Source organism: Macaca mulatta, chromosome X (assembly GCF_049350105.2).
Source record: "Macaca mulatta isolate MMU2019108-1 chromosome X, T2T-MMU8v2.0, whole genome shotgun sequence".
Classification (NCBI taxonomy): domain Eukaryota; kingdom Metazoa; phylum Chordata; class Mammalia; order Primates; family Cercopithecidae; genus Macaca; species Macaca mulatta.
The window spans coordinates 43,692,029-43,717,947 of NC_133426.1; the positions used below are offsets into that span (position 1 = coordinate 43,692,029).

Here is a 25,919-nt window from a genome sequence, read left to right on the forward strand (position 1 = left end):
GGGGATGGTATCTAACAGAATGACTGACAGGGAAGAGTGGATAGTTTTGTGTGGGGTATAGTATCTTTCAGGAATGTGACATAGGCACTGCGGGAAGACGGAATGGTAGATGTCTTAGGGAGGGGGTGGTATCATCCAGATGTGACTCAGGAGTAGGGGGAAATAGAAAGGTTGGATGATGTGGCAATATGGTATCTTCCAGGAATGAACCACACAGGTGGTGACTGGGGGAGGCAGGAAAGGGGTGGTGTTGGGAGATGGTGTCTTCCAGGAATGACCCGCAAGAGAATTGGGAGACAGGGTGGATTGGCTTTGGAGACAGCCACAGGTGCAGTGGCTGGGGAGACAAGAAGGGCAGATGGTGTGGAAGGATGGTAACTTCCAGAAACAACCCACAGGGATATGGGGAGACAGGAGTTTAGAGAGATGGTACCTTCCAGGAATGAGCCACATGGGGAGTGGTAGGGAGAGACAGGAAGGATGGATGTTCTGGGGGGTGGTATTTGGGAATGACATAGCTGGGAATGGGGGAGACAGGAAGACAGGAATGCTGTAGCAAGATACATCTTCCAGGAATGAGCCACCAGGGCTTGAGGGGAGACATTATGATTGGATAGTGTTGGTACATGGTATAGTCAAGGAATTAGCCATAGGTTTAGAGGGGAGACAGCAAGAGCAGATGGTGTGGAGGCCGTCTAATGGCCGACAGGTGCAAGGGGGAGATAGGAGAGACTAGATAGTGCTGGGGGAATTATATCTTCCGAGATTGTGACACAGGCTCTGGAAGAGACAGTGAAGGTTGAATCTGGTTGTGGGGTGGGGGAGTGGGGAGGTAATGATATCCCCAAATCAGCCATAGTATTAGGGTGGCAACAAGAAGATTGGGTGGTGTAGGCAGATGGTATCTACTAGGAATGACTGTCAGAGTCAGTGGGGACATACGAAAATAGAAAATGTGTTTCCGGAGATACTGTCTTCTAGGAATGAGACACAACTGCTGAGAGGAGGCAGGGAAGGGTGTACGTTTTGGGGGCAATGGTACCGTCCGGAAATGAACCAGAGGAGTAGCAGCTAGACAGGAAGAATCAATGGTGTATGGCAGGATGCTACCTTCCAGAAATGACCCACAGGTACGTGGGGAGACAGGAAAAGTTGGATGATGTGGGGAGAATGGTATCTTTCAAAAATGACTCAAAGTTCACAGGGGAGTGGGGAGACAGCGATGGGTAGATGATGTACAGTGATGGAATCTTCTAGGCATAGAGGACAGAAACAAGCATTTGTGAAGGCCTTGAAGTGAGGATATTGGCATGTTTGAGCAACTGAGTGGACAGTGTATCTGGACCATAGTGATGACAAGAGCAAGTGGTATAAGGGGAGTTTGGAGGACTGGTCTAGAGGCTGATAGTGCAGGATCTATTGGCCACATTCAAGGTTTGTCCTTTCTCCATTGAAGGTCATTGAAGGGTTTTGAGCAGAGGGTTTTTTGAGTTTGGCACTTTTAAAAGACCTCATTGGCTATAGTGTGGAGGATACAAGAGGGGATGCAGGATGACCAAGTAAGAGCCACCACTGCTATAGCCTGGACATATTGGTAGCCTGGACCAGGGCTGTGGCAATGAAGATGGAGAGTAGAGGATGGGTGTTGAAACAAGCATATTGACGCTTAGAGAGAACCTGGATTAGCATACTTGGAGCTAACTCATAATTTCTTTTTTATTTTAATTATACTTTAAGTTCTGGGGTGCATGTGCACAACATGCAGGTTTGTTACTTAGGTATGCATGTGCCATGTTGGTTTGATACACCCATCAACTCATTATTTACATTAGGCATTTCTCCTAATGCTATCCCTCCCCGAGCCCCCAATCCCCTGACAGGCCCTGGTGTGTGATGTTCCCCTCCCTGTGTCCATGTGTTCTTATTGTTCAACTTCCACTTATGAGTGAGAACATGTGGTGTTTGGTTTTGTCTTCTTGTGTTACTTTGCTGAGAATGATGGTTTCCAGTTTCATCCATGTCCCTGCAAAGGACATGAACTCATCCTTTTTTATGGCTGCATAGTATTCCATGGTGTATATGTGCCACATTTTCTTTATCCAGTCTATCATTGATGGGCATTTGGGTTGGTTCCAAGACTTTGCTATTGTGAACAGTGCTGCAATAAACATATGTATGCATGTGTCTTTATAGTAGAATGATTTATAATTCTTTGGGTATATACCCAGTAATGGGATTGCTGGGTCAAATGGTATTTCTAGTTCTAGATCCTTGAGGAATCACCATACTGTCTTCCATAATGGTTGAACTAATTGACACTCCCACCAACATTGTAAAAGCATTCCTATTTCTCCACATCCTCTCCAGCATCTGTTGTTTCATGACTTTTTAGTGATTGCCATTCTAACTGGCATGAGATGGTATCTCACTGTGGTTTTGATTTGCATTTCTCTAAGGACCAGTGATGATGAACATTTTTTCATAAGTCTTTTTGGCTGCATAAATGTCTTCTTTTGAGAAGTGTCTGTTCATATCCTTTGCCCATTTTTTCATGGGGTTGTTTCTTTCTTGTAAATTTGTTTAGGTTCTTTGTAGATTCTGGATATTAGCCCTTTGTCGGATGGGTAGATTACAAAAATTTTCTCCCATTCTGTAGGTTGCCAGTTAACTCTGATGATAGTTTATTTTGCTGTGCCAGAGCTCTTTAGTTTAATTAGATTCCATTTGTCTGTTTTGGCTTTTGTTGCTGTTGCTTTTGGTGTTTTAGTTATGAAGTCTTTGTCCATCCCTGTGTTCTGAATGGTATTGCCTAGGTTTTCTTCTACAGTTTTTATGGTTTTAGGTTATACATTTAAATCTTTAATCCATCTTGAGTTAATTTTTGTATAAAGTGTAAGGAAGGGATCCAATTTCACCTTTCTGCATATGGCTAGCCAGTTTTCCCAGCACTATTTATTAAATAGGGAATCCTTTCCCTATTGCTTGTTTTTGTCAGGTTTGTCAAAGATCAGATGGTTGTAGATATGTGGTGTTATTTCTGAGGCCTCTGTTCTGTTCCATTGGTCTATATATCTGTTTTGGTACCAGTACCATGCTGTTTTGGTTACTGTAGCCTTGTAGTGTAGTTTGAAGTCAGGTAACATGATGCCTCCAGCTTTGTTCTTTTTGCTTAGGATTGTCTTGGCTATGCGGGCTCTTTTTTTGGTTCCATATGAAGTTTAAAGTAGTTTTTTCCAATTCTGTGAAGAAAGTCAGTCGTAGCTTGATGGGGATAGCACTGAATTTATGAATTACTTTGGGCAGTATGGCCATTTTCATGATATTGATTCTTCCTATCCATGAGCATGGAATGTTCTTCCATTTGTTTGTGTCCTCTTTTATTTCGTTGAACAGTGGTTTGTAGTTCTCTTTGAAGAGGTCCTTCACATCCCTTGTAAATTGAATTCCTAGGTATTTTATTCTCCTTGTAGCAATTGTGAATGGGAGTTCACTCATGATTTGGTTCTCTGTTATTGGTGTATAGGAATGCTTGTGATTTTTGCACATTGATTTTGTATCCTGAGACTTTGCTGAATTTGCTTATCAGCTGAAGGAGATTTTGGGCTAAGACGATGGGGCTTTCTAAATATACAGTCATGTCATCTGCAAACAGACAATTTGACTTCCTCTTTTCCTAGCTGAATACCCTTTATTTCTTTCTCTTGTATGATTGCCCTGGCCAGAACTTCCAATACTATGTTGAATAGGAGTGGTGAGAGAGGGCATCCTTGTCTTGTGCCAGTTTTCAAAGGGAATGCTTCCAGTTTTTGCTCATTCAGTATGATATTGGCTGTGGGTTTGTCATAAACAGCTCCTATTATTTTGAGATATGTTCCATCAATACCTAGTTTATTCAGAGTTTTTAGCATGAAGGGCTGTTGAATTTTGTCCAAGGCCTTTTCTGTATCTATTGAGATAATCTTGTGGTTTTTGTCATTGGTTCTGTGTATGTGATGGATTATATTTATTGATTTGTGTATGTTGAACCAGCCTTGCATCCCAGGGAGGAAGCCAACTTGATCTAGGTGGATATGCTTTTTGATGTGCTGCAGGATTTGGTTTGCTAGTATTTTATTGAGGATTTTCGCATTGATGTTCATCAGGGATATTGGCCTGAAATTTTCTTTTTTTGTTGTGTCTCTGCCAGGTTTTGGTATCAGGATGATGCTGGCCTCATAAAATGAGTTAGGGAGGATCCCCTCTTTTTCTATTGATTGGAATAGTTTCAGAAGGAATGGTAGCAGCCCCTCTTTGTACCTCTGGTAGAATTCAGCTGTGAATCTGTCTGGTCCTGGACTTTTTTTGGTTGGTAGGCTATTAATTACTGTCTCAATTTCAGAACCTGTTATTGGTCTATTCAGAGATTCGACTTCTTCCTGATTTAGTCTTGGGAGGGTGTATGTGTCTAGGAATTTATCCATTTCTTCTAGATTTTCTAGTTTATTTTCATAGAGGTGTTTATAGCATTCTCTGTTGGTAGTTTGTATTTCTGTGGGGTCAGTGGTGATATCCCCTTTATCATTTTTTATTGCATCTATTTGATTCTTCTCTCTTTCTTTATTAGTCTTGCTAGCGGTCTATCTATTTTGTTGATCTTTTCAAAAAACCAGCTCTTGGATTCATTGATTTTTTTGAAGGGTTTTTTTTTTTTTTTAAATCTCTATCTTCTTCAGTTCTGCTGTGATCTTAGTTATTTCTTGTCTTCTGCTAGCTTTTGAATTTGTTTGCTCTTGCTTCTCTAGTTCTTTTAATTGTGATATTAGGGTGTCGATTTTAGATCTTTCCAGCTTTCTCTTTTGGGCATTTAGTGCTATAAATTTTCCTCTATACACTGCTTTAAATGTGTCCCAGAGATTCTGGTGCATTGTGTCTTTGTTCTCATTCGTTTCAAAGAACAACTTTATTTCTGTCTTCATTTCGTTAATTCTCAGTAGTCATTCAGGAGCAGGTTGTTCAGTTTCCGTGTAGTTGTGCAGTTTTGAGTGAGTTTCTTCATCCTGAGTTCTAATTTGATTGTACTGTGGTCTGAGAGACAGTTTGTTGTGATTTCTGTTCTTTTACATTTGCTGAGGAGTTCTAATTATGTGGTCATTTTAGAATAAGTGTGATGTGGTGCTGAGAAGAATGTATACTCTGTTGATTTGGGGTGGAGAGTTCTGTAGATGTCTGTTAGGTCCACTTGGTCCAGAGCTGAGTTCAAGTCCTGAATATCCTTGTTAATTTTTGTCTCGTTGATCTAATATTGACAGTGGAGTATTAAAGTCTCCCACTGTTGTTGTGTGGGAGTGTAAGTCTCTTTGTAGGTCTCTAAGAACTTTCTTTATGAACGTGGGTGCTCCTGTATTTGGTGCATGTATATTTAGGATAGTTAGCTCTTCTTGTTGCATTGATCCCTTTACAATTATGTAATGCCCTTCTTTGTCTCTTTTGACCTTTGATGGTTTAAAGTCTGTTTTATCAGAGACTAAGACTGCAACCCCTGCTTTTTTTCTTGCTTTCCATCTGGTTGGTAAATGTTCCTCCATCCCTTTATTTTGAACCTATGTGTGTCTTTGCGTGTGAGATGGGTCTCCTGAATACAGCACACCGATGGGTCTTGACTCTTTAGCCAGTTTGCTAGTCTGTGTCTTTCAATTGGGGCGTTTAACCCATTTACATTTCAGGTTGATATTGTTATGTGTGAATTTGATCCTATCATTCTGATGCTAACTGGTTATTTTGCCCGCTAGTTGATGTAGTTTCTTCATAGTGTCAATGGTCTTTACAATTTGGCATGTTTTTGCAGTGGCTGGTACCAGTTGTTCCTTTCCATAATTAGTGCTTCCTTCAGGAGCTCTGGCAAGGCAGGCCTGGTGGTAACAAAATCTCTCAGCATTTGCTTGTCTGTAAAGGATTTTATTTCTCCTTCAGTCATGAAACTTAGTTTGGCTGGATATGAAATTCCGGGTTGAAAATTCTTTTCTTTAAATGTTGAATATTGGCCCCCAGTCTCTTCTGGCTTGTAGGGTTTCTGCTGGGAGATCTGCTGTTAGTCTGATGGGCTTCCCTTTGTGGGTAACCTGACCTTTCTGTCTGACTGCACTTAACATTTTTTCCTTCATTTCAACCTTGATGAATCTGATGATTATATGTGTTGGGGTTGCTCTTTTTGAGGAATATCTTTGTGGTGTTCTCTGTATTTCCTGAATTTGAATGTTGGCCTGCCTTGCTAGGTTAGGGAAGTTCTCCTGGATAATATCCTGAAGAATGTTTTCCAACTTGGTTCCATTCTCCCCGTCAATTTCAGGTATACCAGTCAAACATAAATTTGGTCTTTTCACATAGTCCCATATTTCTTGGAGGCTTTGTTCGTTTCTTTTCACTCTTTTTTCTCTAATCTTGTCTTCTTGCTTTATTTCATTAAGTTGATCTTCAATTACTGACATCCTTTCTTCTGCTTGATCAGTTCAGCTATTGAAACTTGTGTCTGCTTCACGAAGTTCTCGTGGTGCGTTTTTCAGCTCCATCAGGTCATTTATGTTCTTCCCTACACTGGTTATTCTAGTTAGCAATTCGTCTAACCTGTTTTCAAGCCTCTTAGCTTCCTTGCATTGGGTTAGAACCTGCTCCTTTAGCTCGGAGGAGTTTGTTATCACCCACCTTCTGAAGCCTACTTCTGTCAATTTGTCAAACTCATTCTCCATCCAGTTTTGTTCCCTTGCTGGTGAGGAGTTGTGATCCTTTGCAAGAGAAGAGGCGTTTTGGTTTTTGGAATTTTTTATCCTTTCTCCACTGGTTTCTCCCCACCTTTGTGGTTTTATCTACCTTTGGTCTTTGATGTTGGTGACCTACAGATGGGGTTTCTGTATGGATGTCCTTTTTGTTGATGTTGATGCTATTCCTTTCTGCTTGTTAGTTTTCCTTCTAACAGGCCCCTCAGCTGCAAGTCTGTTGGAGTTTGCTGGAGGTCCACTCCAGACCCTGTTTGTTGGGGTTTCACCAGCAGAGGCTGCAGAACAGCAACTATTGCTGCCTGGTCCTTCCTCTGGAAGGATCAAGGGGGCACCCACCAGATGCCAGCCAGAGCTCTCCTGTATGAGGTGTCTGTCGTCCCCTGCTGGGAGGTGTCTCCTAGTCAGGCTACACAGGGGTCAGGGACCCACTTGAGGAGGCAGTCTGTCCATTATCAGAGCTCAAACGCTGTGCTGGGAGAACCACTGCTCTCTTCAGAGCTGTCAGGCAGGGACATTTAAGTCTGCTGAAGCTGCACCCACAGCTGCCCCTTCCCCCTGGTGCTCTGTCCCAGGGAGATGGGGATTTTATCTATAAGTCCCTGACTGGGGCTGCTGCCTCTTGTTCAGAGATGCCCTGCCCACAGAGGTGGAATCTAGAGTGGCAGTAGACCTTGCTGAACTGTGGTGGGGTCCATCCAGTTCAAACTTCCCCTTGGCTTTGTTTACACTGTCAGCATAAAACTGCCTACTCAAGCCTCAGCAATGGCGGACGCCCCTCCCCACACCAAGCTTGAGCATCCCAGGTTGATCTCAGGCTGCTGCAATAGCAGCGAGGATTTCAAGCCAATGGATATTAGCTTGCTGGGCTCCGTGGGTGTGGTACCCACTGAGCCAGGCACCGGAGGGAATCTCCAAGTCTACCGGTTGCGAAGACTGTAGGAAAAGCACAGTATCTGCGCAGGAGTGTACCGTTCTTCCTGGTACTGTCTCTCAGGGCTTCCCTTGGCTAGGAAAGGGAAATTCCCGACCCCTTGCACTTCCCGGGTGAGGTGACGCCCCTCCCTGCTTCAGCCCGCCCTCCGTGGGCTGCACCCACTGCCCAACAAGTCCCAATGAGATGAACCAGGTACCTCAGTTGGAAACACAGAAATCACCCACCTTCTGCGTGAATCTCACTGGGAGCTGCAAACCAGAGCTGTTTCTATTCGGCCATCTTGCTGGACCCTCCGCTCATTTTCAACTCATAATTTCTTAAGCAGGAGAAAACGTTAGTTTCTCTAAGAGTTAAAGAATGCATTCCTTCAGAAATTGAATCCTTGAGGGTGTTTTTTTTTTCAATTGCAGTAGAAAAACTTCCTGAACACACTAAATAGTGTTGTAAAAACATTACGTTATCTGACTCCTATACATATTGATAACTGATTTCCACTTTTGTTCTGTAAACAGGACTGCTAGGCGGTTTGCTACTCTTTTTGTGAATATCAATGTGACCTCTGAGCCTCACGAAGTGTCTGCCCTATGGTTCTTGTGGTATGTGAAGCAGTGTGGGGGCACCACTCGGATATTCTCTGTCACCAATGGCGGCCAGGTATGGTGTGTATGTGTCTGTTCTGAAACAAGAGCTTCATCTGTGATTTTGCTTTCTCCCAGGGCAGTGTCTTTAATAATTGCTTCAGTATTTTGAAACATGAATAATTAGCAGCGTGAAATTATCTCAAAAAATTTTCTGAAAAAAATAATTTCTCATTTCCTTTTGTCACTCCTGAAAAGGAGTTCACAGATAAAGAATGTTTCATTTTGAATTAATTAGGTTTTGAGAATTAAGTTGCTTCCTTTTGGTGGCAGGTAAAATTAGGCTGTTTATGTAGGAGAAGCTAAATTCCTAAAATAATTTCCAAAATTCTAGAAATTGTACAATTATTGTACTTAAAATCATCTCTGTTCCAGATACCAGGTTTCTGTCCCATCTGTTTATCAGATTTATTCTTTTATGTTAACTGTTACAGAATGGAAGTGACTGTTCTTCCTTCTAATTCACACAAGTGATTATGGCCACTCTTGCAATAGTAAATTCTGCCTTTTGGATTCTTAGTTTTTGCTACCCACTTGAATTTGCCCAGTTTCCATATCATTTCCTTTATTAATAAGTAGACTTATTTGGTTCATTGGCTGGACACATGGCGAAGCCAGAATCCTAATTCCCCAGACTCTGAGATTCTCTGCTTCAACCCTTTCTGTTATCCAAAGAGAATGGGTATCTCTGTTCTATAAATGTTGTGCTTGGATGGTATGAGGTTTAATTAGTAGCAGTTTACTTCTAACTTAGGTTCTCTGAGTTCCCGAATTCTGAGTGCACAGTACAAGGTATAGAGTCTTTCTCTACCAAATGAATTATTCCTCTCCTGAGGAGGTCACCGGAAATCCCCAAGTTCTTGTGACACCAAGAGTCATTGCCCATTTGACCCTTAGCTTTGACAAACGCAGGACAGTTGCATTTTTTAAGTGTCTTTACTTACAGGCAGAAATGCCAGATTACTCCTTTTAGCCAGTATTTTACTTTCTGAGGTATTTTGATTCATATTTGATATTTGTGTCCTTCATTCAGAGGAGCCAGGATACTTCTAGCCAAATTCTACATGACCTTTTGGAAAATATGGTTCAGACGATTAATCTCAAACCATGATCACAATATTTTTCTAAAGAACTTAGGCTTATCCTATAATTTAATTCAACAAATACTAGACCTGGAGGGGTGGACAGTGAACAAGACAGAAACAGTTCATGGTCTTTCCACCGCATTAAAACTCAAAATAACTCTTAGAAAACAGACCAGATTGGTCCGGGTTTCTTGAAGAAAGACGAATCATGAATTTAGGTCTGAACCACTATGGGAATTTTTTTCCTTTTTTTAAATTAATTTTTGAGACAGAGTCTCACTTTGTTGCCTAGGCTGGTCTCCAACTCCTGGGCTGAAGCAGTCCTTCCGCCTCAGCCTCTCAAAGTGCTAGGATCACAGGCATGAGCCACCATGCCTAGCCAGGAATATTTTTTATGAAGAACTTTGGTATTGTCATTAAAACAGTAGCCAGTTACAAAAGTGCAAAAATCACTGCATGGCTGCTTATGCAGTTTTCTGGAGAAGCGTGATTGAGGAATCTGTTAAGTGGTGGGCTGTGCACTTCTAACCATTTAAAGAATCTTCTGGCCAGGTGCGGTGGCTCACACCTGTAATCCCAGCACTTTGGGAGGCCAAGGCGGGTGGATCACCTGAGGTCAGGAGTTTGAGACCAGCCTGGCTAACATGATGAAACCCCATTTCTGCTAAAAATACAAAAAATTAGCCAGGCGTCATGGCACGCGCCTGTAATCCCAGCTACTCGGGAGGCTGAGGCAAGAGAATCACTTGAATCCAGGAGACGGAGGTTGCAGTGAACCGAGATCGTGCCATTGCACTCAGCTTGGGCAACAAGAGTGAAACTCCATCTCAAGAAAAAAAAAAAAAAAAAAGAATTTTCTATAATAGGCTAAAAATATCCTTCTGGTTCTTACCAAAAGCATTGTGTTAAGGAGTTACCTTCTTAGATTAAGCTGGAAACATTTCCATGGTGATCATAGCAGAAGGCAGGGGGTAGAGCACTTCTGGTCTTATAAGGGCCGCTCAAGAGAACTATTTAACAATATCTAAAGGAACAAGCAGATGCTTAGCCTTCACCCTCTGCCTCCACCTTGAAACTTACAGATAGTTTTGCAAAAAGTTACTCAAGATCTGATATTCCGATTCTTTTTATTTTTGAGATGGAGTCTAGTTCTGTCACTCATGCTGGAGTGCAGTGGCGCAATCTTGGCTCACTGCAACCTCCGCCTCCTGGGTTCAAGTGGTTCTCCTCCCTCAGCCTCCCGAATAGCTGGGATTACAGGCATGTGCCACCACGCCTGGCTAGTTTTTGTATTTTTAGTAGAGATGGGATTTCACCATGTTAGCCAGGCTGGTCTTGAACTCCTGACCCCAGATGAGCCACTGCACCTGGCCCTTCTTCCCATTCTTAGAACATCATTTGGTGGTGACTAGTAGGACATGACTATCCCTAAAAGCACCCTGTAACTTTTTCTATAATATGGCACCATCTGCATCCTTACCTGCCTGGATAACCTCAGCCCAGAACTACAGGAATCAAAGGAAATTAGAAACCTCATCCTCTGGAGTAAGCACAGTGCCCGCCCCTTCCCAGGGCTCCCTCCACACCCTGCACTCTTGGGCATTTGAAGCCCACAAACTCGCTGATATTCCCACTTGGTCAGGGCAGCATTGGCATAGTGGAACATTTCTTCTGGTTCTGTGATTTTTATAAACTTTAATGGCTTTTCTTTGCTGGAAGCTGTGCAGGGAATGATCATTGAATTGTCTTGGCCAACTCTGCCTCTGTCCTAATGAATTCTTCTGACAGTTAAGTGTGTAGATATTGGAGGTGTGGCCTGTGACTTTCTGGAGGTTTTCTAATCAGTAGCCAATAGGATTTTCCTTCCTTGGGCTTTCATAATGTTTCCTGTCCTACCTACCTCCCCCTGTAGGAACGGAAGTTTGTAGGTGGATCTGGTCAAGTGAGCGAACGGATAATGGACCTCCTCGGAGACAAAGTGAAGCTGAACCAACCTGTCACTCATGTTGACCAGTCAAGTGACAACATCATCATAGAGACATTGAACCATGAACATTATGAGGTAACTCGGTTGAGTCAAAAGGAGCATATAGTAAATAGGCCTTGTGTCTTTTGCAGCTTCTAACCAGATACAATTCAAGCAGTAGCATAATTAATGCTGACATGTTTCCGCCTCAGTCTTCCAAATTACCAGCCTTGGTTGACCGACCTTGATCTGTTTTGTTGCCTTACAGTTGCCTCATTGTCTCATTTTGTATGTTTTTACTGCTCAATGTTGTTTAGAAGTGATAAAGATGATTTTTCATGCCTGCTACAAAGATTGCAGCTCACATTTGAGGTAATATTTTGCTTGTGTGTGTCTTAGTGCAAATACGTAATTAATGCGATCCCTCCGACCTTGACGGCCAAGATTCACTTCAGACCAGAGCTTCCAGCAGAGAGAAACCAGCTAATTCAGCGTCTTCCAATGGGAGCTATCATTAAGTGCATGATGTATTACAAGGAGGCCTTCTGGAAGAAGAAGGGTAGGCTGCTATTATTCATGTTTAAACTATTATATGAAGAAATCACACTGTTTTAGGATTATTGAACAGAAGGTATTGAATAGAAACAAAGTATTTTCAAATTGGTAGAAAAAGGGTTAGAAATCGTGGTTTGTCAATTTCCTCATATCCTTGGCCACACATGATGACCCCAAGAGCACTTGTTGGCAATGAGAGGGAAGAAGGAGATCACATCAGTCATAAGGCCACCATTGCCCTGGCTCCTGGCATCTGTCCTGCTTCTTACTTTTTATGAGCAGAGTGAGGTCAGCAGGCACCATCGAAAGAGCACTGCATTGAAGTTACACATTCCAGGACTTCGCTTGCTTGCTAGCATCACACTGTAGGTGTAAAGTGGTGACAGTAATACCTACCACTAAGGTGTTGTGAGAATTAAATGAGGTGGGATCTTGGACTTAGAAAGCATCCCAGATATGGTGGCTATTGTTGATAAGCATTCTGGTTATACTCGTCAGATTCCCTCCTGCCACTTCTTCCCTGGATTGGGTCATTCCCTCCAGCGCAGCCCTTCTCTTTCCTCATGTATGCTAGGAGCCAGGGTCATCTGACCATTTTTGTCATGCATTGGTTGGTCATAAGCCCTTTAGTTAAAGGTGATGGAGATGGGTCATTTTCTGTCTGTGGGTGAATAGACATCTTTATATATTCAGTGTGTGTATTTAACAAGGCATAGCATCTAGGATTGGGGCCAAGACCAAGAGTTTAAGATTTGCCTTCCTCTTAAAAAATAGTTTATATATATTTATGTGTGTATGGGTGTCTCTGATGAGCTTGGTCTCGATCTCCCATTGATTTTTCTCCTGGTTAAGATTACTGTGGCTGCATGATCATTGAAGATGAAGATGCTCCAATTTCAATAACCTTGGATGACACCAAGCCGGATGGATCACTGCCTGCCATCATGGGGTAAGTTAGAGCTGGCTGTTCTACATTTTCCAAATTGTGTTGATGTATTGGTGTGGATGCTGTTAAAGTATATTGCTCTGGAATTAAGCTCAAGCAATGATGAATAATGCTATCAAAATATGTAATGTATTAAAATATTGCAGTAATGTTTTGTGTGTAGCACAAGAATACTGGGAAACTTTACTAAAATTGACACCATTTTGAACTTGTACCCATGTATGTCTTTCTCTCACACAAAGCTTACATGTTGAGGACAGAGTGAAAAAAAGCAGCTAGACAGACAGTATGGTAGCCACCCCTGCCTACAGGCAGAATGTCCACAGCCATTCTGAAATGAGAACTAACCACTTTATTCTATCAAAAAATTCTAAATGGAGGGGTTCTCGGTTTTATCCTTTTCTCCATTCCAGATATCTGCTACATAGCAAATGTTAGTTGTCACCCTAAGATATAAGATAGCTGACCAATTAGGAGGCACAGTTCAGAGTTGAGCCAGGCCTTGATTGGATGGCATGGCAGTTTTTCTGGTGGGTCACTCTAGTTATCCTTCACCAGTGGTGCTTCACTTAACCTCCGAAGTGTGCAGATGTTCCAGGATCTGGTTCTGTGTAGGGAAAATGAGAGCTCTTCCCTTCTCTTCCCATTCCGGCACACAGCTGCCCTACTCGATGGGGGTTAGGGGGTCCCGAGAAGGAAGTGGGGTCTCCACAAAGGAATTGCTAAGGAGTTCCACAGCCTCCCTGTTGCCTGCCTTTTGGCCTCCTCAAAAACTATGCAAATAAAAGGCGATCTGTTCTGCCACTCCGTAACAAAAGAACATAGCTTCAGTAGCAATCAAGTGACTTTTAAAGGGGAGACCAGTGGTCTCCCCTTTACCCCTGGGAAATGCATACCTCTTGCTCAAAGGGAAAGGTGAACTCATGCACATCATGTCATTGAAGGAAAATTACAAAGGCAAAAGGAGCAGACCCACATCCCAGGGAACTTAGAAAGCAGGTTGTGCTACTGGGTTACTAATGAGACATTTTATAACCACCTCTCTCACTGTAACATATAAGATCACCAGCCTCCCTGAGAAAGGCAGGTGCTTACAACATAATGACCGTTGGAATAACACATCCTCTTCATCTCTAACCCCAGTGGGCAGAAAAGGATATAGGTTGTTTGGGTAGTTTGACATCATCTTCTATATGCCAGAGAAAAGCAGGAGGTTCAGGTACAGGTTTCAGGAGAATGTCAGTGAAGACCAATCCAACTGTGAATGGAAGAGCATTGATGTTTTTCTTGCCCTAGGAGTTAGATATAGTGATGTCTTCTGCCATTTTGGGCTTTCTTTCTTTCTTTTTTTTTTTTTGTGAAAGTAGAACTCAATATTTTGATGATTTTACTTAAGATAAATAGTATAAAAGGAAAATGTTAAACAGTTGTGTTCTGTGGACAGCGGGGCTAAAACAAATATAAAATAATAATAATTGGTTATAGAGAACCAAGTATAGAAGATGAGAGTTTCTTTGGAAACTGAGGAATAGCAAAATGATCTGTTTCTTGGCGATGTGGTGTTAAAAATTAAAGCTACCATTTATTGAGCGCTGGTTGTGGGTGCAAGTTTTTATGTGTACAATGCTTTTGGGCTTTCTTCAGCATTATTATTAACTAGGTTATTCAGGGCTCAAATAACTGACCCGCTGTTAATGGAGTTATTTAGGCAATTCTTAGAAAGTGATATTCTAATTTCTTTCATCTTGACACTTGCCTCCACCCTGCTCTTTGCTCATGGCCACAGCCACGAAAACCTTGAAGACAGGGGTGGTAATTGCCCAGCACTGTGTTTCTAATAACCTTTTGGAAACTAGAAAGGACGTTGTACTTTAGAACTGTGAAACATTTCCAACACAAAGCCAGCATGTTTAATTTCCTCAATAAAACACCAAAGTAAGTTAAAGCTTATTTATCCATAGTTGGAATTAGATCAAAGAGATTATTTCATTCATGACTTGAGATTTGGCAGAAATAACCAACACTAACTGCCCTTTGGGAAGGGAACTGTAAAAAGTATACAAGACGAGTTGACTAAAAATGTTTTCAGATAAATCATTTAATCTTTTATCAGATATTGATGATTTAAAAATACTATATACATCTAAACATACTGATTCTTACATAAACCCAAAATCTAACTAAAATAATCAATAACAAGCTGTAACTTAAGGCGTTAAATCATGCAAAATTATGACTATATTCCATAAAGTTCAATAGTTCAGATTTCCTAAATAGTCCACAGCTTTCTCTGAAATGCTATTCTCTGCATTAACATACGTTTTTGCTTCTCAGAGTGATCTCAAATAACAGCCCTAAAGGAACTGCCAATCCAATTTGAGGAACACTTTAATTTGGGGGTAGGGAGAGGAGGAAATATCTGTTTTTTGCACTGATCTATCTGTCCTTTTGGTCTTGAATAAAAGAAATACACATTTAAAAATTTTTTAATGGAAAAATAATTTCATTGTCCTTTAGATCATTTGGATTTTTTAAAGCTTTCTTTGTTTTTTGTTTTTTTTGTTTTTTTTTTGTTTTTTTTTATTGAGACAGAGTCTCACTCTGCCGCCCAGGCTGGAGTGCAGTGGTGCGATCTCCGCTCATTGCAAGCTCTGCCTTCTGGGTTCACACCATGCTCCTGTCTCAGTCTCCCAAGTAGCCGGGACTACAGGCACCCACCACCACGCCCCGCTAATTTTTTGTATTTTTAGTAGAGACGGGGTTTCACTGTGTTTGCCACGATGGTCTCGATCTCCTGACCTCGTGATCCACCCGTCTCGGCCTCCCAAAGTGCTGGGATTACAGGCATGAGCCACAGCGCCCAGCCGAACGCTTTCTAATAATAGTATAACTAAGGACTTCATGTCACAATTCAATTCTTTTAAATATACATGCAGTTAGTAATATCAGTATAATAAATAGAATCTATTTGATTAAAGGGGAGCAGGCAGGTTATAACTGAGTTTTATTGAGTTACTTTATTTGGGGACTATATCAGGTCAGTTTCCAGGGAAGCTGACACAGAGCTGGAGATTTGGGTGCTGGAGGTTTATTGGGAAGTGCTCTGGGGATGACTACCTATGGCGGAAGGATTAAGCAGAACTTGAGCTCCAGTGTTGTCCCAACAAAGGCCTCCCCCATTCCCTTGGAAGTTCTGGAGCTGGGTGGCCCTTCAGAGTTGTCTTCAACTGCATCTAGGTCAGGACAACTCTGGGGAGGGGTGAGACCTTGAGCAAGGCATTCTCTGCTGTCCCGTCCAATTACTGGGGAAGATTTCAGCTGTGAGCTGAGTGATGATTGCCTGGTCCCAAAGGGAGGCCTGGGGGGCCCACCGTGGCCTCCACTACAGACACATGTTTATATTTGTTTTTCCAGCTTCGATAACGTATTTGGCAGAAGGCAACAGTCATTACCAGAATAATCATTTAGCACAACATTAATTCATTCAACATTTGATTTTCTACTATATGCCAAAAATCATGTTAAACTTTAGAAGTAAAATATTGAATAGGAGGTCACTGGTCATGTAGGGAATCACAGCCTAGCAGGGGTTTTGGACACACAGGCAGACTAAAGACAACATGGCATTTGCCCTAGTAGAGGAGGAGAGTCTGAGAGAGTTCATTTAATGCTGAATAGCTACAGGTTAAGAATACTTCAAAAAGAAAGGGCAGCTCTTAAGATAAACAGCTGTAACCTGATCATTCAATGTAACCTCTCTCTCCAGCTTCATTCTTGCCCGGAAAGCTGATCGACTTGCTAAACTACATAAGGAAATAAGGTAAGAGATTTATAACTGAAAAATAGATGAAAAAGTTAGCTTTGTATTGTGATTTTGCACTGACACTAGTAGAATAACATGAGGAAAAACACAATACTTCACAAATATTCTCAAAATTCCAACAAACCAACCTTTTGTATTTTGCTATAGCCCTCTTGACCTAGCCCTTGCCCATGTGCATATATTAATTTTACATGTTTGTGTTTATTTTACAATGGTTAAGAGGTAGGATTTCCCTGTGAGATGGATGGAGAAAATAATAGAAAATATTAGCTGTGAAAAAAGCTATAAAAACCGAATCCCAATCCCCTTTCAAGGCCATAATCCTTTTCTAAGATTCTCTGACATGGACTTTCTAAAAAGTGTATTTTAACTTGTAGCAACTTGTGTACATGAAAGTATTCACTACTGACTATCTGGTACACAGTTCTGGTGTTCCCTTATCTGAAAGTTTCCTAATATAAAATTTATTTTAGGACAGTGGCTTTTTGTTTTGTTTCTTTCTCCCTTTCTCTTTCTGTCATGGTATATTTGTTTTGTTTTGTTTTGGAATCCTTTGTTCAATTAAAATCTTACCTGGAGAGATTAGCCTTTTAACATCAGAGTTATTTGGCTGTTGGAGGGATGCCTCTGGGTAGCCCTAAAACCTCTGCTAGCTTTTAAAGAGGTCCAATACATACACAAAAATACAGACTTTTCTCTGAATGTAATTAAAAAAATTAAACAGCTAACCCATTAGCAGCCCTTGCAGTGGGGGAAAGGCTGCAGAATGAGTTCCTACATGTGCACACGGATTTGTTTATTTGAACAACCGTGAGATTCAACAATCTCATGGTTTGCATGTAAGCTTTACATGGAAGAAACTCCCAGCTTCAATCCCTGTCAGGTTCTTCTCTGTTCACTGTAAGTGGTAAATGGTTGAATCTCAAAAACCATGAGATTCAAACAACCATGAGATTGTGGAATCTCATGGTTGTTAAAAATTAACTCTACTCACTCAGTAGAGGAGGGATTTGGGGTCCAGTGATAGGGAATGATTTGTTCAAGGCTCCATAGCTAGTGTCTTAGTACATTTGTGATACTGTAACAAATGCTTGAAACTGGGTAATTTATAAAGAATAGAAACTTATTTCTCACAGTTCTAGAGGCTGGGAAGTCCAAGATTATGATGCCAACAGATTCAATTCAGTATTTGGTGAGAGCCTGTTCCATAGGTAGCACTTTCTCACATGGCAGAAAAGGCAGAAGGAGGAAGGACAAAAAGGGATGAAGGTGGTGTCCTCACTTGGAGGAAGGCAGAAGGGCAGAAAGGGCCTAGCTAGTTCCCTCCAGCCCGTTTATAACGGCACTAATCTATTCATAAGGGCAGAATCTTCCTGATTTCATCATTTCCCCAAAGACCCCACCTCATAATACCATCATCTTGGAGGTTAAGTTCCAACATTTAAATTTTGGAGGGACACATACATTCAAATCATCGCAGCTAGCTTGTGACAAAGTCTGGAGTAGCATATAACGCATACTTTTTAATTACACCACACTAAGCTGACATTTTCTTTTGGATTTCCTGCTTTCCCTCCTTATTAATAGTAAAATAAATACCAGCCTGTAGGTAGACATTTGGTTATGATTCCACACAGTGGCTGAACTTCTCAAAAGTTCTTGTAAGGCAAAACCCTTACTGAATATGTCATTGACAAAAACAGTGGTTCCCAGATCTGACTGCATCAAAATATCCCAAAGGATGTTTGGAAAATATGTTTTTATAAGACTTATATATTGTGATTGAGTAGATTTGAGGTGGGGCCTGCCTATTTGTATATTTCAACAAGGCTTTCAGGTGATTATGACAAGCAACCAGATTTAGAAACCAGTGAATAAGTTCAACAAGATGATTTGCACAGTGGCCTCTTTTGGCCATCACTTAGGTTCTGTTATTTTTAGAACCAAATTAATCAATCAGTGCATTGTTTTAACATCCTTGCCTTACATATCTTTTCCAAAAATTTTTAATTTTAAAGGGAAGAAGGGAAAAGGAAAGATAATTTCCTGTGTTTGTATGAACTCATCCTTGGCTCTTCTAATAATATGAAATACAGTAAATAATGACTTATAACTATTATAATTGTTTTTAACATTCATGAATGAAAACTAACTACAGTGGAGGTTGATTGGATTTCAGGTTTCACTCTGCTTTAATAAAAATTTTATTACACATCCAGAAAGTAAGTTAAGCAGGCCTGGAGCAGTGGCTCACACCTATGATCCCAACACTTTGGGAGGCTGAGGCAGGCAGATTGCTTGAGTGTAGAAGTTGGAGACCAGCCTGGGCAACATAGAGAAACCCTGTCTCCACAAAAGATAGAAAAATTAGCCAGGCATGGTGATATGTATCTGTAGTCCCAGCAATTCGGGAGGCTGAGGCGAGAGGATCACCTGAGTCCAGGGAGGTTGAGGCTGCAGTGAGCCATAACCATGCCACTGCATTCCAGTTTAGGTGACAGAGTGAGACCCTATCTCAGAAATAATAATAATAGTAATAAGTTAAGTACTGTTGAGCTTTTTTAGAATGATCATTGCCGATACTTTCATTTTCTAATTAACTCAAAATGTCTGAATTATTGCTTGTAACACCCTTGTGAAGTAGATGTTAGAATCAGTCATCTCTTCATAGACTAGGCAAAGAGGGTACCATAGTAGGCTGAGGATGGATTTTGACTGAACAAATATTTCCTGAGTACCTGCTATGGGCAGATTACTCAGAAGCGTAGAGCCTTACCCTGCTATTAATCAGCTGAGCAAAATCAAACAAATCTCTGCAGTTCCCTGAGCCTCGGTTTCCTCATCTCTGAAATAAGGGGCTTGAATCAGGCTGAGAGAGAGAGACAGGCAGACAGTAGTCTTGAGACTTCTTCCCATTATTCCTTTCCTTTATGACTTTTTATGTATAATGTGAGCGGCTCTTTGAAGGAAGCCAGACTTTCTCTGACTGTCCTGAAATTTAACTATCCACCTAAATATCCATCTAATGTTGCATGACATCATCTCAGGAGTGGCATTTGTCTCTCCCTTAAAACCTTCCATGGAAAATGGTGACAATAAGCAGAGTTTATAATCCGCCTCCTCCTCCTGACTTTATACCTATGAGGTGAATGTTCTGGAAGTTATATAAATGGTATAAGTGTGAGGATTTAGATAAATTTATAAGGTTACACTTTATCCCACATTATTCAGAGAAATTGGGGGCATGTCTTTAAAATATTTTCTAATGTAATTGGCAACATAAAATTGTATATTTCTAAATCTCGATTTCTTTATTACCAGGAAGCTTGAGCTCCCCCCGCCCTGCATAATTTTGTCTCTTCAGCTTTTAATACTTGTCTTATAGATTTGACTCAAACCTTTTGCCACATTTTTAAGCAAATATTTTTCCAGTTGCTTGTTATCCCTTAACAAATATTTTAGAGCATTTTCAAATGTTTAAACTATATTAAAACTATAAAAGGTAAATAGGAAAAGTATATAACTGGATCAGTGTGAACCTATGCAAACAAATCCAGAAATAAAACCATTAATTTCTAAAACAGGTGATTTTAGTAAATTAGACCTTTTAAAAAAATTCACCATGAGTAGTTGTGAGTTAAAATGTATTTCATTTCAAAAAGAGTTTATATAAGTACAACCACTAATTTTTTCAGACATGAAAATACCATGTTCTGGGCTAGTCATTTAGATAATGAATTATGAGAACAACGAAAGGCTGTGTTTGAGGTAACATTAGCATATTGTGCCCATCCCTCAGATACACTTTGAAATACTGTGGTCCACAGATCATTCTATCAAGTGACAAATTCCTAGACTGAAATGACTGTAGATACTTTCTCTATAGCATATCTTATGTTATGCTTAAAAGATTAAATGAGCTTTATATGTTTGTAGGTAATTAAAACACAAGTATAGGATAGTTGAAAGACACCATCACTTATACTATAGACTTGTAAAAGGGATCATTTTAGAATTCTACATATTCCAGAAAAGTTATATAGAATCAGTTCCTAGGACTGGCTAAACTTAATTGAATCCATTTTTCCCATTTTTATCTCAAGCAGATATCATATTAGGTAGTGAAAGAGGCAAAAATGTAAAAAAGAAAAGAATAATTCCATTGAATCCTCAAATTAAATGACTATAGAGGCATCGAAAGTTAATTTGAGCGCAGGGATTCATGGAACTGCTCATTTGTGCAGTTACAGAAGGCCATGGATTTTAATTTTTCTGTAATAAATCTGGTTGATACCAAGAGCTCTAGAACTCACTGGATTTATTCTATACCCATCAGTTACTCCTTCCCTAATTTTTTTTTTTTTTTGGCTCTGTTTTATAGGAAGAAGAAAATCTGTGAGCTCTATGCCAAAGTGTTGGGATCCCAAGAAGCTTTACATGTAAGAAACTCCCAGCTTTAATCCCTAGCAAGTTCTTCTCTGTTCATTATAAGTAGTAAAGCAAAGTAGATTCTGATTTTCTGACAGTCTTATGAAGAGCGTATAAAGCGATATGCTTAACTTGGAGGATAAACTTCAGCAGTCACAAAAGGTCATTAAAAGCTGGTGTTAGGTGCATGTAATTTCTGACACAGCAACTCCTTTGGGCTGTTTAAATGTTCACTAGATAACTGGCAGCCAATTGTAATGAGAGCCTAGAGCTGCAGGGATCATGTCAAGAATGGGTGAGATGGGTTCCCAGAACAGTCCTGTCCTCAGTCAGTGTCACTTACCTGCTGCACAATTAAATTCCAGATATGTCATCATTTGTTGGCGAAGGCAAAGTAGTATGGTACTTGACAAGATGGACTGAATCTAGAGTCTCTTCCCAGGTCAAAGTCATACTAATTTATTTTTCCATGTGTGAACTCAATTCACAACTCATTTAGGAATATCAGTGCTTTCAATCCACCACTGAAAGCAATTAGGAGAATGAAATTACGTCTTTTTGGAAAAAATACCAATAGCTGGGGGCTCTTTCAGGGGTTTGCCTCTAAACTGTTCAAATAATAAAACTTTGTGAATGTGCCAGGGAAATTAGAGAAGGTTCTCTCATGTCCCCTAGGAAACATTTTTCATCTGAATTGCCCCTTTTTAGTGGAATTCCCATCATTCATGTTTCCAGCTTAGAGAAGGGGTTGGGAAAAAAGTCTTTCTTAGACATTTGTTTGTCTTCTGCCTCCTCCTTCCCACCCTTTTCTTAGCAATAATGCCTGGTAGATGGGGAAGTAAAGTCTGTTATTAGAGACTCCAGAGATTTGAGCAGACCTTTCCACAAGCTGAATTGTTGATGGGGTTTCCTATAGACTTAGCTCCAAAGACTTCAGAATCTGCATGGATGGATGGATACCCCTCTCTCCCAGATACTGGAATACTTCCATGTCTTCCCTAATCAAGAAAATGGGAAGAGCAAAGGGTACATGTTTTGCCACATGGTCCTTCACAAAAGGCCATTACTTGGTACTCTCATGTTTCCCCTTGAGTGAGTTCGAAAAACAGGATCTTCTTTATTTTCTTAATGTAAACTTTTTGTTAAAGCAACGATATTGTTGACTTGCAGCATTTCAGCTTTGTTTTCTCTTTTGCATTTTCTTCCCCACTGAACTGCAGCCAGTACACTATGAAGAGAAGAACTGGTGTGAGGAGCAGTACTCTGGGGGCTGCTACACGGCGTACTTCCCTCCTGGGATCATGACTCAATATGGAAGGTATTACACAAGCACTACGCCAATTAATCCAAGACCTGTGCCAAATTTAAAAGGAAAAGCAGAGTTCAATGGGAATTCTAGAAATAGTTGTCAAAATCCCCATTTCTCATGTCCCAGATCATACTTGTATATTTCTGGATGTCCATAGAAAAATAAAGATGTCATTACATAGAACAATAGCTGTCAGCATATAGAACAACAGCAGAACAGTGGGGAGGATTTCGGATGTGAACAGTGCTTGTGAGAATGAAGCAAGCTGCGGTGTCCTCCAAGGGGCCTTCGTGAGCTCAACTTGACATTTTAGTCTCACATGACTGCCTTAGGCTCCTTGGCGCCAGTCAACACAGAACAACATTGGACGTTGTTTATCCAACACGTCTGTCTTGCCAACAGAGCATCTGCAGACAGTTCTCTTCAGGGGAAGAGTCCTCACTGTATACAGTTGAGGTGTGAGGAAATGACATCCACGTGGGGTGGGGAAGTCCACCTTGACCTAGAAGCCCCTTGCCCCATGGAAGCCATTATCTCTATGCTTCATAGGCATAGTGTCCAGTAACTTGCTCAGTTATAAGACTTGCTCAGTTACAAGAGACACCACACTCAGGGAAGCCCAAAGTGATAGCCTCCTACCAGGTATTTACAATTCATTTAGAGTCCTCCCAGCCTGGATGCAGTTTACTAATGTGGGGGCGGGAGGGGAGGCACTTTTAGCATAAGTGGTGCTGCCTCCATACATGGCATTACACCTTCATCTGGTTTCCAGAGAGACAGAGCTAGAATGTTAATACAAGGTCACATTTGTCCACTGAAAAGGAAGAAGTATTTATTAACCTTTTCGTTACAGGAGGTTTTGGTCTGTTTTTGGTTTTTTTTTTTTTTTCTTCTTAAGTGATTCAAATCGCCTTTGTTTAACAATAGCAGGATCGATGAACTGGATTAGTTCTGGCATCAAAGTAGAAGTCTAGAAGACAAGACTAAGATAAGGAATAGATGAAGCCCAGGGTTCTGGAATTGGAAAAAGGAGTGCCAGCGGGTTGAGATGAAGGCCATCAGGGTGGGGGGCAGGACGTGCAGCTTGGGAGAGTTCATGAAACTAGCTGTGGACATGGCAGGAGTCAAAGCCAAGAAAGTTGGAGGGGACAGCTGTCCATTCAGTCCAGCCCTTCTTTGTAAGAGGAGACCCATTTCCTTGCCCTCAGCCAGTCCCTAGAGAAGCTCCGAGAAGCTAACTGTACAGAGGTTGTTTTCTTAAAGAGACACACCCATATAATGTCTCAGGTCTCTCCTTTGCCAGAAATGACAGTTAACGTCCCTGTCTTCCCACTTGCCACTGTAGTTCCTCCTGACACACTGGGAGTGCCTGCAAAGCTGGATCTGTGGCTGTTCTCAAGAAGAGTGCACCCTCCCCCGAGAAAGACAGGAGAGGGAGAAGAATGGACTGCCAACAGGAAACATAGCAAAGAAATCTGATTTGGGGATTGAATACATGTTCTTATATTCCAGCTCTGGCTGGCTTGGCAAAGGTCAACATCCCCTTTAATGATTGATGATCTGATGGCCTGATTCTCCCTGGCTTGAAAGTTCAGATCCTCTACGCAGACCCAGAAAACAAAAAGTGACTCTTCACCTTGGGCTAAGTCATATGGGTGTTTTTTAAACAGTCCGAATTTCTGTGCCTTCTGCAGACTAAATGAGGGCAGTGCTTGGCTCGTTTACCCTGCCCACCTTCCCGAGTAACTCTGTGTAACCTCTTGGTTCCCTTGAAGGGTGATTCGTCAACCCGTGGGCAGGATTTTCTTCGCGGGTACAGAGACTGCCACAAAGTGGAGCGGCTACATGGAAGGGGCAGTTGAGGCTGGAGAACGAGCAGCTAGGGAGGTAAGCAGGAAAGCCCAGGCTCTCTCCCTCCTGAGTCACGGCAACGTTTTTGGCATCTGGTCTTGCTAGTTCTTGACACTGATAGAATCTGTATGTCCATTTCTCTGCCCCTCACTCATGGGGCTCATCTGTGGCTAGCAGGGCCTTGAATCTGTAGAAACTCTACAGCCTCTTTTCATAATACCATGGTCACTTTCTTTCAGGTCTTAAATGGTCTCGGGAAGGTGAACGAGAAAGACATCTGGGTACAAGAACCTGAATCAAAGGTCAGTTTGGTGGCTCTGGGCACTCTCTCTCCTTAGACCCATCATGGAACATAAAACTCACATCTCCCTTCTTCTAGCCTCTGATTTAATTATAGATGCAACTATCCCAGGGGTCTCCATGCATGGATCTTGCAGCTGTGTTTTGTTCCTCCATGTCAGCATGAGTTTTTTGCTCATGATCTGTGTTCCTTCATCTAGGACGTTCCAGCGGTAGAAATCACTCACACCTTCTGGGAGAGGAACCTGCCTTCTGTTTCTGGCCTGCTGAAGATCATTGGATTTTCCACATCAGTAACTGCCCTGGGATTCGTGGTGTACAAATACAAGCTCCTGCCACGGTCTTGAAGTTTTATTCCTATGCTCTCTACTCATTGATTTTCAATATCACCAAAGGAAAATATTGACAAATTTAAAGGCTGTGTCACTGGGCCATTTTTAAGTGTACTGGATTTAACTACCTTTGGCTTAGTTCCAATCATTGTTAAAGTAAAAACAATTCAACGAATCGCCTAATTAATTTCAGTAAGATCAAGCTCCATCTTCTTTGTCTGTGTAAACCAACTCATGTGAATTGATAGAATAAAACCTTGTGATCACTTTCTGAGATTCAAAAAGTTAAAGGTGATGTGCTCATCAGAAACAATTTCTGTGTCTTGTTTTTATTCCCGTCAATGCAAAATACCTGATGATTTCAGAAACAAAGCATTTGACTTTCTCTCTGTGGAGGTGGAGTAGGTGAAGGCCCAGCCTGCGACTGTCCTTTTTCTTCCCTTAGGCAATGGTGAAGTGTCATTACAGAGCCTAGAGGCTCCCAGCCTCCTGGAGGAAGCAGCCTCCACTTTGGATCAGGAAATAGTAAAGCAAAGCCGTGTTGGGAGTAAGTGGCATGCAGACCCTCAGAACAGAATGGGGACATCTTGTAAGCTGCTGCCTCAGGAATCTCCTGACCACTTCTAATTCCTCCGACTTTTCTAGACATCTAGTCTCAGTGCTAGCTTATTTGTATTTTTCCTCTTTCACTTCTTATGGAGGAGAGTGTTTAACTGAGTTAGAATGTTGAGACTGACTTGCTGTGACTTGCGTGCAGCTTTCCAGTTGAGCAGAGGAAAATAGTGGCAGGACTGTCCCCTGGGAGGGCTCCCCGCTTAGCTCTGTGTGGGACCAACTGCAATTGGCATCTTCTCTTCCCCCTGGAAGGCAGCTAGACACCGATGGATCCTTGTCAGTTGTAACATTCTATTTCAACTTCGGGAAAGCAGCAGTTTTCTTTTTTTTTTTTTTTTTTTCCTATGACCACAGAATTAGACATACCTCTCAACTTACATATGTC

General features: G+C 41.4%; 1 protein-coding gene across 1 annotated transcript in view; it reads left to right on the top strand.

Annotated features, from left to right (window-relative positions):
* MAOA (monoamine oxidase A) overlaps positions 1-25,232 on the top strand; it is an 81,758-nt gene extending 56,526 nt beyond the window's left edge. The window contains exons 6-15 of the mRNA XM_015127229.3: positions 8,199-8,340; positions 11,322-11,471; positions 11,775-11,934; positions 12,783-12,879; positions 16,643-16,696; positions 21,081-21,138; positions 22,348-22,445; positions 24,212-24,323; positions 24,527-24,589; positions 24,788-25,232. Of these exons, the coding sequence (XP_014982715.2) occupies positions 8,199-8,340; positions 11,322-11,471; positions 11,775-11,934; positions 12,783-12,879; positions 16,643-16,696; positions 21,081-21,138; positions 22,348-22,445; positions 24,212-24,323; positions 24,527-24,589; positions 24,788-24,934 (1,081 nt within the window). The 3' untranslated portion in view covers positions 24,935-25,232. The remainder of the gene's footprint in view (positions 1-8,198; positions 8,341-11,321; positions 11,472-11,774; positions 11,935-12,782; positions 12,880-16,642; positions 16,697-21,080; positions 21,139-22,347; positions 22,446-24,211; positions 24,324-24,526; positions 24,590-24,787) is intronic.
* The last annotated feature ends 687 nt before the right edge of the window (positions 25,233-25,919 follow it).